Here is a 17439-nt window from a genome sequence, read left to right as displayed (position 1 = left end):
ACAATAAAGGAAACGGTGACCTTCAATAACATCTTGCAAACCAGTTTGCAATGCGAGTATGTCACCTTGAGCTGTGGTAAATTATGTGAGACATTTTTCACTATTTGCAGGGATTTTACAGACGAAACGATTTGTTAGTTAATCACAGAAATTGCCAGACTGATAAGTTTTTAACTACTTTTGACTTTCTGATATTTGAGCTCTCTTTATTATGCATACAAACAAAAATGCCAATACACGCTCTCAGACAGGTAAAACGTACTGAAAAAACATGAGCGATAGATATAGAGCTTTTTAATTACTGTGGCTTTATATCCTTCTATTAAATTTTTATGACAGGAGTAGCAGAGCTCCAGTGGCTGCTTTGATCCTCATGTAACCTTAATGCCACAGTCTGCTGTGGACTGCAAGATTAAAGCAGAAACTCTATTTCAATTTAAGACTGAAAGGATAAAACTTCTATTACTCTCTGAATCATTTATATAAGAGGGTGAGGGAAGGGAGACAGACACCATTCACGCTGCGCACACATGTCCAAATATGCATACGCACGTTCCTGCAGCTTTTGTAGCAGCAATGACGCCCCTTTTTTTTTTACTTCAAAGTACTCTCTCAAATCAAATGTTAGTGGCCCCACCTCCCACCCTATTCAGACATCTCCTATCCAGAGCACATAATTGCTTTTAAAAAATTTCAAAGAAGAAATTCTCCTGGTTTCAAATCACAAGAATGGTTCAGAGGAAGTCCAGTGTGTTGAAGGAGCCCACTCACTAATGAGTTTCGTGGTGTGGCTCTCAATAGTCTGATGGAGCTTAACCCTGAACGTGGTCCAGCAGGAATTCAAATGTCAGCCGACTAATAGCCAAAGAGGTATTGAAGGAGAGAGTGTGTAAAATGCTTTCATCCAGTGTCAATGCATTCATGGCGGTGAACGTTTTACTGTTAAACATTTTACTATCCAGAAAAAAGATGCACTTTTAAATATCATTTACAGAAATGAGTGTCTAGAGATTCCCAAATCTACAAGAAGAGACCAAACTCTCTCCTTTTCTCCACCTCCATCTTTCACTAATTGTCAGTGCAATAGTGTCATTCAGATTTGACTCCACTTCTTATGTAAAGAAAAAAAAAAAAAAAAAACAGGTCTGTTGAACTTTGGACTTCCCTCTGCCCTTCTTCAGCTTGCTGACAGTCCCGCCTACTGAAAACCTGAATCCACCAAGCAGTCCTTCATGGTCTCCCACCATCAGGGGAAGTGAAGACCCAGCTGATTTACTTTATTTTGGAATTTAGTAATATGACAGAAATGTTCCCACAATGACTTTTACCCTGACTGCTTTATTAACGACGGCTGTAAACGGCACAAGCTGAAGGGTGGATTGATACCGATTGCCTGTGACCCTTCAGACTTGGAAGCTGGAAGTTTTATGCTGTTTTACTGTGTATCTGGCAGGTCAGACTGTTGAACTTGGTGTTAGCATGATGTCGCACGGCTGATGTGACGAGCAGCTACTGTGATCATCACAGGCTGCCGTAATGATGGACTAAAGTAATGATGCAGTAAAGCCAACCAGACAACGAGAGAAGGTTTGATGCCAGTAACTGTTTGTTTATGATGGAGTTGTCCCCATAATGATGTATGATTTGCAGTGTTATACGTTTTGCTGGTTATTTGGCAGGTTAGCCTGTTGAACTTGGTGTTGGCATGTCGTGCAGCTAATGTGGTTCCCCACTGGAAACACGGGCAGAGCTGATGAGGGAGATGATGAGCGGCGCCTGCTCGGCCCTGTCCAGTATAAGAAAAATAATGTAATCATATTCTAATAGGACCCCCACGTAAAAGTATGAACCTGAGAATGCCCATAATAAGTCACCTTTAATAGGTCTCCTACTTTTTCTAATAGCTTAATCAAAACTAGAATGCTTCTCAACAGGTGCCCATAACATTTCTACAAAGGAAATTGGTGTGAGGGGCTGACAAGAGCAGCAGTGAATCACAGGGCCTCGTGTGGAGTCATAACTCGTATTGAACCACTGATTTCTCATTTCAACTTAATGTGGTAACACAGACCTCGTTGCCGTGGTAGCATGGAGGCTGTCATCTCCAAATAACAAATAAGGAAAAAAAGCCAAGGTCACATTCTGAAATACGAAAATGATCCAGAAAATACTTCATATTTAGTCTCAAATTTAAGTCCAAATGTCTTCTATGCAGTTTTATTTCACTGTGGTAATAAATCAGATTGTTCTGCTGGATGAATTAGTGCTGTATCTTATCATTCAGCACAATATTGTTTTTTCTAATGCATATTTTTACCATTATCCCCTATTTTATTGCATATTTTCTTTTATTATTATGATCATTATCATCCATCTCCTTCTTATTTTCAGGGTGACTATAAATCTGTAATACATGGACATTAACACAAACTTTCAGCTGACGATGCTGCAGAGTTTTGTTTTTTTAAAGCACATTACATATGTATATATTTCATTCTGACTTACACTGACTTGATTAGATTAAAAGATCAAATCTATCAAAACAGTGAAACCCGCTCGCCATCAGCAATATTTGTAAAATCGAACTAAATATGAAGAAAGGGTCATTTTTGTTACTCTTTTTTCTGTTAATTTTGCTTCTTCCAGGTCTCATTTCTCTCACAAACCTCTCTCATCGCCTCTTTTCCCCTTTTCTTTCATGGCCATAAGAGCAGTTTTCAGCATTTATCGAAGATGAAACCCCATCGCTGTCTCTCCACCGTAATAACGAACCAATGGGGCGGGGAGAGACACAGATGGAGTCAAAAATCACACCTTCCGTCCCAAGGCCTCCATACCTCCTCCACTTCTGCGCCCTCCTCCCTCACATCGACTCGCCAGACAAAAAAACAAGACAGTCGGAAGACAGTCATCTACTTCCATTATCCTTGCACTTAGAAACAAATAGCGGTGATTCCAGATTGTGCTCAGGCCAGGCTGCCTCTGCAGCCCTCATTTGTAAAGCCCGATGCCCTGATGATGACTTTGGTGGTGTAATTTACAGCCGACAGGTCCCCATCGTGTGCTATGGAGGAGTGGAGCTTGACTTGGACATATGCTGCACTACTGACAACTCTAATAGAGCATCAGCCACTCCTGCATGGTTTATACTGAGGCCTTGGGAGTAAGTGTCACATTTGTCCCGACGCTGTCCATGTTGAACGTCTCCCTGAGCCACACCGCCTGGTAACAGGACACTGAATAATCTCATTCACAAACAGCTGTGAGCAAAGATAAGCAAAGTGAGGTAGGAAAAAAAAAACATTTTCTTTTAAAAGTCAGACCTTCCTTCGTCATCTGGATAGCTGATCAAAAAAAGAGCACAGCGCCTCATTGTAATGCGGCGACACAAGGTCAGATTTGGTTTTATTCTGCCAATGGTCAGACCCAGTTTATGTGGAAGCAGAGCAGATGGAATCCAAATATGGAATAAAAAAAATGATACCATGAGAGATGAGATGAGAAATGATAGATTTAACTGGTTATGTTCTTTTCCATCTCATTGTCTTTTAATGACTCCACCTGAACTGGATTATCACTTAACTCACTGAAACATACAATATTCAATACGGATTTTTTGATAGGATTAAATTTGGGAGGACCTTGACTGTGACATTTTCATCCATACAAAGGATTATGAAGGAATATGTAGATTCCTGTGTTCTGTGTGGTAAAATCCCTGTTTTAGTGAATGTAGTCTGGTGTGTGTGCAGAGAGCGATATAACGGCTGTTTGTGGTTAAACGTGACACCTCATCGCTTCACACCGTCGCATACTAAGAGCAGAAGATGGGCCGCATGTGTCGTACATCCAGATCACACACCTGAAACAGCCATCCTGGATCTGTCCAGAGTTCAAAAACACACCTGTGAACACCTCTAAAACTCATAGATGAAAACAGGTTGTGTCTGGGTTGAGTGTGAACACAAACAGAAATGTAAAAATAACACAGTGGTTTCAGGGTGAGTTACGTGCTGGAGTGACCTCATCTCACTCTTGGAGAGGAAGCTAAATAGCACATTTCTGAAAATGTTGAACTGTTTCTTCATGCTACAATTAGACAATTAAATTAAAATGACATGTCATTTTATTATATGATACATATTATAATATTATAATATTATTTTTATGTGCAACATTAAATCAAATCAGATCAGCTGATACTCAGTAAACAGTCCTTGATTGTATCCCAGTATAATATGAACAGTAAGACACCAGTCTGAAGAGTTCTGAACGATGCTCTACAGAGGAACAACTACACAGGAAATCAATATTTAATTTCTAATTTAAGTTTTTATTTCAAATTATTTCATATTTTTTGTTTGTTTGTTTTTTTGTATGCTGGATAAACCGGAGCACCCGGAGAAAACCAGTTTAAACACGGAGGAACAGATCAGATCCTGACCGACGGATCGCTCCCGTCTGTCAGGACATGAAACTGAACCTCGTGTTTGTTTTTTGTATGTTGGATAAACCGGAGCACCCGGAGAAAACCAGTTTAAACACAGAGGAACAGATCAGATCCTGACAGACGGATCGCTCCCGTCTGTCAGGACATGAAACTGAACCTCCGTGTCTTGTTTCACGCCTCCTTTTTTCTGCTTCTTGTTCTTGTACTGGCGGCGGTGTTTCGGTGTTAGAGCTTTCTTGAAGCGCCTCCACAAAGACGGCTGGCCGGTGACTTGGGCCTCCCCCAGTGGGGCGACCTCATCAGTGACTTGGCCCTCCCCCAGTGGGGCGACCTCGTCAGTGACTTGGCCCTCCCCCAGTGGGGTGACCTCGTCAGGGACCTGGGCCTCTTCAAGTGGGAAGACTTCCTTGTTGACTTGGGCCTCCTCCTTTGGGGCGACCTCCTTGTTGACTTGGGTCACCTCCAGTGGGGTGACCTCTTCGGTGACTTGGGCCTCCTCGTTTGGGGCGACCTCTTCGGTGACTTGGGCCTCCTCCTTTGGGGCGACCTCTTTGGTGACTTGGGCCTCCTCCAGTGGGGCGACCTCTTCGGTGACTTGGGCCTCCTCCTTTGGGGCGACCTCTTCGGTGACTTGGGCCTCCTCGTTTGGGGCGACCTCTTTGGTGACTTGGGCCTCCTCCAGTGGGGCGACCTCTTCGGTGACTTGGGCCTCCTCAAGTGGGGCGACCTCTTCGGTGACTTGGGCCTCCTCCTTTGGGGCGACCTCTTCGGTGACTTGGGCCTCCTCGTTTGGGGCGACCTCTTCGGTGACTTGGGCCTCCTCCTTTGGGGCGACCTCTTCGGTGACTTGGGCCTCCTCCAGTGGGGCGACCTCTTCGGTGACTTGGGCCTCCTCCAGTGGGGCGACCTCTTCGGTGACTTGGGCCTCCTCGTTTGGGGCGACCTCTTTGGTGACTTGGGCCTCCTCCAGTGGGGCGACCTCTTCGGTGACTTGGGCCTCCTCCTTTGGGGCGACCTCTTTGGTGACTTGGGCCTCCTCGTTTGGGGCGACCTCTTCGGTGACTTGGGCCTCCTCGTTTGAGGCGACCTCTTCGGTGACTTGGGCCTCCTCCAGTGGGGCGACCTCTTCGGTGACTTGGGCCTCCTCCAGTGGGGCGACCTCTTCGGTGACTTGGGCCTCCTCCTTTGGGGCGACCTCTTTGGTGACTTGGGCCTCCTCCTTTGGGGCGACCTCTTCGGTGACTTGGGCCTCCTCATTTGGGGCGACCTCTTTGGTGACTTGGGTCTCCTCCAGTGGGGCGACCTCTTCGGTGACTTGGGCCTCCTCCAGTGGGGCGACCTCCTCTGTGACTTGGGCCTCCTCAAGTGGGGCGACCTCCTCTGTGACTTGGGCCTCCTCAAGTGGGGCGACCTCTTCGGTGACTTGGGCCTCCTCCAGTGGAGCGACCTGGGACTCCTCCGGAAGGGCAACCTCCTCTGCGACAGAAGTGTTCTGTGGTGCATGGAGGTCAGTTGTGATCAAGTTGTTTACCTCTGAAATGGGGGTTTTTCCAATCTGCTCACACACCTGGAGCATCATTGGGTTTTTGTAGGTATCAACTTGTTTCTGCAGTTCATGCATCTTTAGTTTGAAGACCAACAGAGAGTCTCTTTCGCCTTTCAGCCTTTCTTCCAGGCTCAGGACTTTGGTGACTCTCTCGTTAAACTCAAGCCTGAGTTCCTCCAGTTCTTTTTTCAGGAGGTCAGCTCTCTGCCTTTCAGCCTGGACTTGATCTGTGAGATCTTTGATCAGGTCGTCTTTGTTTTTGTTCGACCCGTCCAGGGGCTCGGCTGCGAGGGCGAGACTGTTGATTTCCTGTTTGAGCCTCTCCACCTCCTTGTCTAGATCGAACCTCAAGCTCTGCTGCTGCTTCAGTTTCCACTCTGCTTCTTCACGCATGTACTTCTCATTGTAAGAAGTTTGCTGCTCCTTACGTCTCAAACCTCTTTCATGGTGAAGGTCGGTAAGGGCTTTCTGCAGACGCTGGTGCAGAGATGGATTCCTCCCCCCGTAGTATGGAGATGACTGGCCACCCTGGTGGTTCTGAGATGGCTGGCCACCCTGGTGGTTCTGAGATGACTGGCCACCCTGGTGGTATTGAGATGGCTGGCCACCCTGGTGGTTCTGAGATGACTGGCCACCCCGGTGATTTTGAGGTGGCTGGCCACTCCGGTGGCTTTGAGGTGGCTGGCCACCCTGGTGGTTTTGAGGTGGCTGGCCACCCTGGTGGTTTTGAGGTGGCTGGCCACCCTGGTGGTTTTGAGGTGGCTGGCCACCCCGGTGGCCTTGAGGTGGCTGGCCACCCCGGTGGCCTTGAGGTGGCTGGCCACCCCGGTGGTTTTGAGGTGGCTGGCCACCCTGGTGGTTTTGAGGTGGCTGGCCACCCCGGTGGTTTTGAGATGACTGGCCACCCTGGTGGTTTTGAGATGACCGGGAATCCCAGTAGTACTGAGATGACTGGCCACCCCGGTGGTTTCGAGATGACCGGGAATCCCAGTAGTACTGAGATGACTGGCCACCCCGGTGGTTTTGAGGTCGGCCGCCACCCCGGTGGTTTTGAGGTGGCTGGCCATCCCCGTTGATTTGAGGTTGCTGGCCATCCCCGTTGTTTTGAGGTGGCTGCTCCCTCTGGGTGTTTTCATGAGGCTCTCTTGCACCCATCGGAGCAGGAGAGACCTCATTGGACTCCCAATCCATATTTTCGACAGCGCTGCTGCCATCAACAGGTAGTGTAGCTAGTAACTCCTGTTTTTCGTCCTCCAAATCCATGATCTCTCCCCAGGTGAGACCCGCAGGCAGCATTGCCTCGACTGGACTGCTGTTGGCTTTCATTGATCTTCTTAATGGAAGCGATCGCAGTTGTAACGGGTTTTCGATGGTTGTTGAAGTGTTCTTCGAACGGTGGTGTGTCTTGGATGTGTGGTGAACGTGTATCTCTCTCTGTCTATCTCTCTCGTCTATCTCTCTCTGTCTATCTCCCTCGGCTCAGTTTGGGTTTCGTCTCTATATATATCGTTTCAACATTCTGGAAGCCTCTGAGGTCATCAAAGACACCCTCATTCTGGTTCTCATTCTTAGCCAACATTCTGGAAGCCTCTGAGGTCATCAGTGACACCCTCAGCCAACATTCTGGTTACTTACAAACTTGTTTTTGTTTGAAAAATAGTTTTTCCAGTATTGTTCATCACATAGAAATATCTCAAGACAAGATATCTCAAGACTTCTAGCCCTCGCAGCTCCTTCATGCTTTTAGCTAGAAACTCCATTGAAGCTTTAAAACTTTCATCATCTCTCCCTCTTTCAGCACATACCTCTACCTCCTTTGTGCCATTCACCACTTCATCACAGTCGTCTTTTAAACATTTTTTAAACTTTTTCTCATTTTACATGAGTGTGTATGTGGCCGCGCTAGAGTGGGTGACGTCATCGCTAGAGTGTGGAGGAGCGGAAAAATCACATGAAACTTTTGTCTTTAACTCGCTGGTTTGGCCGAACCGTTTCACCCACAGTCACAGTTTATCACTCAAAATGTAGCTTAAGTCTTTGGACACGCAGTCATGTGACTCACAACACACAGAAACGCACGCAGCGCGTCCCACGAGCCTCGGAGCGACGGGAGCACCGACCGAACGCCTCATTGACTGCCATGTTAAAATGACAGAGGAGGGAGAGAGAAACACTTCTCTTGAGCTCATTTCACCAGATAGACCTTAGATTACATCTACGTGTTCAGGAGACTCTCTTATGTCCACTGGTCTGCACTTTATGGCTGTGACATGGACCGTTTTCAGTAAAACCTGTATTTTCAGGGCAATGCAATAAAAAAATTTAAAAAATCAGGGCATTATGGAATTTTTCACCATGACTGAATTTTCTGCAAACTTTCATGAGTTTTTGTGCATGTTTAGGCCCCCAAAATGCAATTCATTGGGGAAAAGGAGGAGAAGAAGAAGAAGAAGAAGAATTCCTTGCATTTCAACTATGTTTTCGGCCCCCTGGTTGCTTGCATTTCATATATTTTTTCAGCCCCTTCGTGCTCGGGGCCTATGGGGTCCGTACACCTCTTGGTTCTTGGGTACTGGCACATTTCCTCCCTTGCACGTTTTTCCTACTCACATTTCTATAGGGTCCTCGCACCGCTTGGTGCTCGGGCCCTAATAAAAACAACTCATGCGGTCTGCAGGAAATTCTCTGTCTCTGTTTGTATGATAGGACTAGATTACGGGTGTAACCACATCTAGGGATCACAGTTAAATGCACAAAGTATGGACACAGTTAACCAGACTGCCAGAAGCGTCTGTCTGACAACCCACTCGCAGACCTCAACTCACAAGTTTAGAGACAATAATGCCGACATTCCTTTTAAAACCTGACAAGAGAAGATCTAAAACCTCTTTCTAAAAGCAGAACCCAGACAAAAGAGCCAATTAAAAAGGTGCTCCACTTGTGTTTCACTGTGGTGGTCCCTTGGTAGTAAACCTGCTGCTAGCCAGTGTTTTCAGCCCTCTTATCTGAGTGTCGTGAAATTGAAGGAGCTTCAAGCAACTCAAATGACTCCTTAAAGCTCTAATTAGGGAGCAGCATCTATCTTCCATTTTATTGCTTTCTTTGTTCTAAACTACACCCAGAACAGAACAGAACAGTGCCTGAGGACAATTTTCCTCTTCCCGGCTCCCTCTCTCACAACTGTTTGACAGTTTTGCTTCCTGGCTTCCTTTCATATTTTCTTTACAGTGCCAAAACCATCTCTATTTCACTGATTTCAACATAAGATACATAACTTTAGATATTTCATACAGCACACTGTTTTCTTGTTAAAACATTGATATTTCATAAAGCACTCTGCCAACTTGTTAAACCAAAAAAAAAAGCGATTCCGCCGTCACCCAGTGCACGCAAGCTTTTACTGTGTGTTTTCTGCTCAAAACAAAATACAAACTTCAACATCAATGGTGCAATATTGCGAGCAGAAATATTCTCTCATCACTGGAAACTGTTCTGCAAAACCGCTACAGCAAAGAGCAGCTGGCACTACATATGGAGACAAAATGAGAACATAAAAGAAGAAAAATCTGAACATGTGGAATACCTCCTAATCTTGTAAAAATGCAGAAATGCTAGAAACGGGAAGATGAGGCCGTTTAAATGATATGATTTCCTTTTCAGACGAGACTAAAAAACAGTGACTCTCCCATTTGTAGTGTAAGTAGATTAGGTTTGTTGGTTGTGCGTTGCGACCGCATAGTTGGTTGCTGAGGATGTACTCTTCACACAGGATTACCGTCATCGCATTCCCTGCCCACGCCAGGTCCCTTTGATGTGGAAGTATCTGAAACCCCTCCAACTCTGGTTTGTCTTTCTCCATCTTGTTTTTGGAGGATAAAACTGAGGGGGACACGATCATTCTGCTGCTGCAGTGATAAAGAAACTCGCAAGAGTGTTGATGAAGTCCAAGCGAAAATTGTGGGAGAGGGGAGGGAGCGTTAATGAATGTGTCAAAACAGGCAGAGACAAAAAGAGGGATGAAAGGAAGATGTATGAGCAAAGAGGGGGAAAAGGAGAAATGAAGGACAGACGGATGAATCAAAAGTGTAGGATGTGGCAGGAGAAAAGGAAGAAATGTAGGAAGGAGGATGGGAAGCAGAGGGAGAAAACAATGGTGACAATAATTACAAGGAAGCTGAAATGTAGATAAGAGGAAGAGAAAGAAGGAAGTATTGAATAAACAAAAGCAGGAGAAGTAAGGAAGGACTGAAGGGAGGGAATGGAGTAAGGAAGGATCAGTAACCGAGCTAGAGAGAGACACAGACGTGGATAGGGGTCAAATTTCATTAAGCAGCGACAGAAGAGTATCTGTAGAGTGAACGTGGTTTACTCCCTCACTTCCCTGACTTCATTAAACATCTCCTCTTCCACTCGTCCCTGAGTGACTTGTGATTAGCGTTGGCCAGCTCGCTATTTTATCTCCATTTGCTGTGACCTCTGCTCAGGCTCTGCAGCAGGGTTTGACATCAAGAGTATTTTTCCAGTTGCCTGGTTTCATCGGTGCAAAAGGGGCAACAGTGAAAATAATCACTGCATCTCCCATCCAAGAAAATTCTTTCACGATGAACGAGAATGAAAAAAAAATGCTGCCATGTTGCAACATCACTTTGAAATACAGGTGTTGAGATGATCAAAGTACAGACGACAGGTGACAAACTAAGAAAAACAATCACTTTCCATAAATCTGATGGTTTCTATAATGATTAACCTGTTCTTCGTTTAGTCTACGAAACATTAGGAAGCAGTTAAATATGCAAATCAAAGCTACCAGATCCGCTTTTATGCATTATATAATCAAAAGACATGAAGATATAAGCAACACGTTCTTACATCAGGGAGGCTGGAACCAATTCATGAGACAAAAGTTGCATCAATTCTCTAAATAGTTGCAGATTAACAAATAAAGGTTTCAGCTCAAAAGAAAAAACAAATAACTGAATGAATAAATGGAAAAACCTAACAAGTCCAGATGGATGAGCGCTGAATGTTGAGATGAAACTGAAGCTAATCGTACTGTATGTTCTGGTATATCACTGAGGACTTCCATGTGCACAACCTCTTCATCTAACAGCTCCTGCTTCTTGTTCCCTAGCTGCTGTTGTGATGACGGACTGCTGTGAGCACTAACCCTGATAACAAATACTCATGTCTCTCACACACGCTTTGATTTAACGAGTCTGATTTTCATTAAATCAAAGTGCTGCTTATGATGCGATTGTTTCGGAGTCAAAACAGCTGAATATTACTGATGCAAAATGCCCATTTCCTGAGATAAATCAGTTTTTCCTGGCTGCACGTCTCATTCACTGTTGTGTCTTTTTGCATTGGTATTGTACGGACACACTGTTAAGGCAGAGCTGCACTCACACCTCAGAACTCTTCAAATCAGCGGGGGCCTGCTGTTTGAGATGGTCAGATCATAAACAAGAGAAAAGTCCGTCTTCAAAATGATTCAATTTGATCATTCGGTGTTCAAAAAATATTTTCATCACTTGAAAAAGCCAGAAAAGTGAAAACAGATCAATGTGAGTTTATTTTCTGATGTGAAACTGAGGCGGAGACACGAGGGAAAGCCTATTTGTTTCAAAAACACTACAAACTTTGGAACTCTTAATAACACTACACACACACACACACACACATATGAAGAAGTGCAGGCATGTCAGCCAAGTAATCCCTCTCCTCCTCTATGTCTTCATCCACAGAGCGCTTTATTTAAGCAGAACTAATCAGCTTGGTTCTTTCTAGTGTTTGACCTTCAGTGGTGGAGTGAGCTCTCCTCCTCATTACAGCTGATTTGGGGAGTTTGTCTGAGAGCGAAAGAGACAGAAAACAGCCACAAAACAGTTTCCTTCTCTCTCGTGATGCACACTTGGTTTGTAACAATGGGTGATGCTCTTGAGATTCACTTCAGTGTGTGTGTGGAAGAATGTACAGATATGCTTGGACGTCCACGAGGGCCCCGTCACGTTTCTGTGGACAGAATCCCTTCATTTATTGTGACATTTATAATGAAATTAGGTGAAATATTTGACTATTTATGACCGTTATCAGAGGCAAACTGTGGCTGTGTGTTACCGGCCTTAGACTCACTAGACAAATGAGGCTCGAAAGAATCAAAGACAGAGAGAGAAGCAGTGGAAACTGATTTAGATGCTGTGTGGAGCTGCTGCATCAGCTTAGACAAGCCAGGACCACTGGGGAAACCTTGCTAAATGGCAAAAGAGCCAAGGTCAGAACCAGGACCATGAGAACCACCTCGGGGTAGCACATACTCATGTGAAATATCCCACATTAGAAAAAAAAATCCTTCCTTTCAGGAGCAAAAGCAGTTTTAAAATCTACACCAGTATCTCTGCCTGCGGCCAGTGACCTCTGGCTTCATGGTGGTATAATTAATGGTATTTATGTCTGGGCACGCTCAGTCTGAATGTGTGAGCTGTCAGGTGTAGCAGCAGCCGGCGTAACATTGTTCAGGTCAAGGCAAGGGAACAGCTAAGTTCAGTGTGAACAGGCGGTTTAATCAGCACCCCTGCATCCATCTCTGGAAGCCATGAGACATCAGTATTTAACCATCTGGGACACTTCTGGGTCAGGTGGGGGGTGTGTGAGTGCGCATGAGAAAGAGGGTGTGCTGAGTTGTGAAATTACAGTTTCAAGTCTCGAGGCCTTTAGCAAGTAGGCTGACAAACTGACTGTGTGTGTGTGTGTGTGAGTGTGTGTGTGTTGATCCAGCTCATAAGCCTGAAACCACCGCTGTCACTATTCACTTCTCCCTCTGCAGCCACTCAAGCTGGGTGATTGATGTCTGACGCTGGCTGCTCTCTGTGCTAACTTTTTTTTCTAATCCAGATTGGATTGCAGGGAGGTGGTGATCTGCTCTGTCAATCATCCCCAGATCTTTCCAATTGATCGCATGTTTCTTTTTCTTGGGTAGTGTGGTCAGCAATGGCTTACTTTTTTTTTTTATTTTTTTTTTATTTAATATAAGCTCATTACAGCTTTTCAAAAGTAGCCTTGTGTAGGTTCAGCCTAACCTGTGAGAGGGAGTGTGTCTCTGAGTGATGGAGACAGAAAGCAGCTGGAAACAGCTGCCTTTTCTCTCTCTGCATAAATTCTTGGTTTTCAACACTGGGTGATCCTCTTGAGATTCACCTACTAAACGTGTGTGTGTGTGTGTGCTACATAGTGAGGACCAGTCAGGACATTTTGGCCATTCATCACAACTTGGAAGGACTGCTTCAAGGTTCAGACTTTAAAAGTGGTCTCACTGACACGTACAGAAGCACAAGTAGGTCTTCTAGTAGTATGGAAGCACGCCTGTGTGTGTTTACATGTACAAAACTGAAGGAACGCAGAAGTGAGTAATATTCCCGTCCTACTGTTTCTGTTATAGATCTATATATAGATACTTGCAGAGAAACAGAAAAGCGGTGCAAGAGTTCCCACGGCATCATATACTCAATATGACCTTTGATTACCACCACAGTGTTATTATAGCAATTGTGTGCAAAAGGCAACATGCCAAGTATAAAATGCATCTCTTATACTGCTATAAAGACAAATATATAGCTACAGTGGGGTATAAAAAAATACATATTTGCTTTTTGGTATATTTCACAGACATTTAAGGGAGAAGTCATAAGCAGCAGCTGTATGCTATGTATGCTTAGACTACTGTGATGTTTTCAGCACTGCTTGGTTCAAAGTTGATTACTTTCTCTGGTTGACACATTCAACTCACAACAGTTTTTTGTGTATATGCAGGAGAGACGCACCTGTGCCACCGCCACTTGTGTTTGTTGTTGTTGCTGCTGGAGTTGTTGTTGGAGCAGCTGGATCTGGTGGTGGACAGACAGGGGGGCACCTGGGGGCAGCGTGCCAGATGCAGGGAGCAGCATCCTGGGGCTGGACATGAGCAGAGAGGCCTCCTCTGAAGCCTGAACCCCGGGAGAGGAGAGAGATGAAGTCAGCATATTTAGTGACCTAGAACAACTGACACATTCTGCAGGTAGACAGAAAAAAGTACACTGAATGGTTTGGCAGAAGCAAAAGTTTTCAGGTAGGTGATATCAGTCTGAAAGTAAGTTCAGAAAAACTACACTACACAACTACACTATATTAGCTTTTAAAACTTCTGCTTACAAGAAGTTACGAGGCTGATGATGCAAATACACAAAAACAGAAAAGAAATGACTAATGAATAAATAAATATAATCAGGACAAGAAACAGCATCAATAAAACTCCTTAGAGAACAAGTCATCATCAAAACAAGAATCTGAATTTGAAATGTTGAATTACTGATTAGTTGCACCAGTGTGGTACGAGCGCTGCTGAGAATGCAGATCAGGAGCACTGAAGCACTCCACTCCAACAATAATGAGCTTTGGGACTCAGTTCTCCTTCATCTAATGCTATCAAGCATCCTAATTGTTTCAAGGCTCTGGTAACCAGTCACACATTGCGCCCTCTCCATCATTCAACCACTCAAAAATATCTTGGTGTTATGCAGATATGGTGCCTTAATCAGCACCATTGGCCTTTGAGGGTAAATATTAAATCCAAGCTAGCAACATCTAAAAGTGGGGAGGAACGAAAGATACCGAAAACTGGCCGTCGGTCCAAAGTGGACAGTTTCAACCACTTCCTGCCATTGTTCAGTGGATACAGGAATACAGTGAGGGCACCTTTACCGAACACACACACACACCGTGAAAGCCATGGTGCAAATGTTCCTCCTTAAAGGGACAGTATGGATTACTTGAGGTAGGGTTGAATGAGGTAAGTGAGGTCAGCGTCGCCCAGATTTGAGAAGCAGGCTGACAAACAATAAGCAACGTCGTGTGGACAGCAGGAGCGGAAAAACGTATTATAACCACCTAAAAAGTCAACATCAGTTTAAGTGTACACTAAGTTTAGACTATTTTAACTGCTTTACGTTGCTTTCAGACAGTTTTCTCTTTCACAAAAAGAAAAAAACCTAACAGGAGTTGCTAGTCTACCACTTCCTCGATCTTAGTTTGCTTGTGTTATTGTGTGACTTTGGTGTTTTAAAAGCTTCGGACCCAAACTAACATGTTAGTTCATCACTGGGGGCAGCAGTGGCTCAGCAAACTCCCATGTAAAAGGAGGTAAAAGGACTGTTTTTGTCAATGGGGTCTGGTGGCTTTGAAGTGAGTGAAGAGAAAGAGAGAATGGCCTCAATTCCCCTTTGAGAAGATTGGCTGACGGCAGCGAGTGAAAGCAGTGAAAATATTCTAAATATTGCGTAAAATGAAACTTATTTTCTCTGTGGGTAAATTTTCTAGGTGGCTAAAATGCTTTTTTCTGTGGTCCTCGTCCACAGCAGTACATTACAAACCAAAACTATGAACTCACTGTTCATAAAAACATATGAATAAACATTTCTGCGGCAAAACAAGTGCACTGATTCAGATTCATGGCAACTTGAAGTGACTGTAGTTGTGTTGGATTTGGCAGGTCGACACATGATTAAATTGAACCTGAACCTGCCTTAAGGATGCCAAAACACTTCGCCATCTGTCTGTCCTCAAGCACCTTCTGGTAACACACAGACAATGATGCACATGTGCTCAGGCACACACACACACACACACACACTCTCCATGAGAGGAATATGTGACTGATGGCCTGTCTGAGCTGGATCTTTTAGGTTAATGTGAGCAAATTATCCAAGCTGACAGGTTGTTTGGTGTCATCCCGTAATGAATAGCGAGGCAGAAGTCTCTAGTGGCTTTGTGTGTGTGTGTGTGTGTGTGTGTGTGTGTGTGTGTGTGTGTGTGTGTGTATGGGTGCGTTATAGGAAAGAGCAAGAACGTAAGATCACATAAAATGAGCTCAGTTTCGCTCTTTAAACTGACACATCATTCACCTTTTTTTCCACAGATGCTATGTGCACACTGCACTCTGAACACTAAGCCTGCTAAGTAAAAAAAAATACTAAACAGGATTCCCGGTTTTAGCTTATAGACGGTGAGTGTCAGGCGTTCTCAGGCAAACAGGGAAGGGTGAGTAACTGGAAGAGTGAACAACATGATTCAGCAGTCAAACTAACAGCGAGGAGAAATGGTGACATGTTTGCCTTTCAAGCAGCGTGGACACAGGAAGCATTCTCAGCGGTAGGGAACGGAAGAAGTAGATTTCAGGCTCTTTTAGCTCATTTACTGAAACATAGACTGCATGTAAAAGTCCCAAGGCTCTGAACACAACCTCTACATGACAGTGAAAGCAGTGTTTCAGCAGTATATGCATATATGCTACCTGCTCGGCACCAAACAAAAGAGAGCACAAGTGAAATATTCGCAAATGACTAAAGCTTAGCATCTGCAGCATAAGACCCTGGTGTGTTTCCCTAGAGTTAAAACTCAGCTTACTAATCAAACTGATCAATTTGTTTCACTCCATTCATTTAAAACCCTGAAATCATGGAAGATGAGGGAGCAGCAGTTCACAGGTCTGACACCAGGCAGGTAAAACCTCACCACAGCTGCAGGAGAGATCAGATACTGACTGAGCAGTTTAATGACTTCAGAACTTGATTTAATTATATCAAGAGTATTTCTGCCTACTGAGGTTGCAAATCTTGTCATGCAGCTTCAACAGCACTTTAAAGAAGCAACCTAAATATATATAGAGTCAACGAAACAGGACGGTCTAGGCCAAACAAAATCCTTTACTGAAATATGCCACCTTATTTTGACCTGTAATTACAGCATCCCCTTGAGCCAATCACTGGAATTTCAAAAAACGTCCAAACAGCTATGAGGATTGGATGACAAATTATTCATAGGAACTTCATGATGCCTGGAGTGCCTTCTCAAAAATGGATGACAGAGCTAGAAAGGGTTGCAGCATATGAAGAACTGTCATTTGGGTTTTAATAGGGCAGAAAAATATGGCTGTTTGAGACGTTCAGTGAATGAAGATTATTGAGAGACACCACTTCTTTTTCTGTGCAGGTGTGGGGATACAGAAAGTCCAGTCATAAAAAAAACCAAAAAAAACTCCCTTTATTTAACCAGGAGATTTCAGTTTTAGACAAAAAGTGAAAACACTTTATGAAGCTTTATGTACAAATATGCAGACACACAGTGGTTTGTTAGGTTGACTTGCATATTCAAACACTGTTTTAGCCCCTTTGTACCGTGTTCACGGGACAGAGTGACAAACAACAATCCATTCCTGTCCCCTGAATCCTTAAGTTGTTAACCGCAGTCAAAGCAAATTACAGAAGACAGCAGGGTGGAACATTCACAGTGAGCGGGGGGGAGATACAGAGGAAGAAAAACGGCCTACTACTGAAATTCCTCATGTTAACTCCTCAAGTCTGGCCTGCCACAGGGAAACTCCGCTATTACCATCTAATTCCCCCCCACACACACA

General features: G+C 44.4%; 1 protein-coding gene across 1 annotated transcript in view; it reads right to left on the bottom strand.

The window, feature by feature from the left end:
* The window catches only part of nos1apa (nitric oxide synthase 1 (neuronal) adaptor protein a), a 163947-nt gene that overhangs the window by 31292 nt on the left and 115216 nt on the right, over positions 1–17439 (bottom strand). Inside the window, exon 8 of the mRNA XM_070832417.1 lies at positions 13814–13975. Within this exon, the coding sequence (XP_070688518.1) occupies positions 13814–13975 (162 nt within the window). The remainder of the gene's footprint in view (positions 1–13813; positions 13976–17439) is intronic.

The sequence above is a fragment of the Pempheris klunzingeri genome, chromosome 6 (assembly GCF_042242105.1).
Source record: "Pempheris klunzingeri isolate RE-2024b chromosome 6, fPemKlu1.hap1, whole genome shotgun sequence".
Classification (NCBI taxonomy): Eukaryota; Metazoa; Chordata; class Actinopteri; order Acropomatiformes; family Pempheridae; genus Pempheris; species Pempheris klunzingeri.
This window is presented reverse-complemented; position numbering and strand designations above follow the sequence as displayed.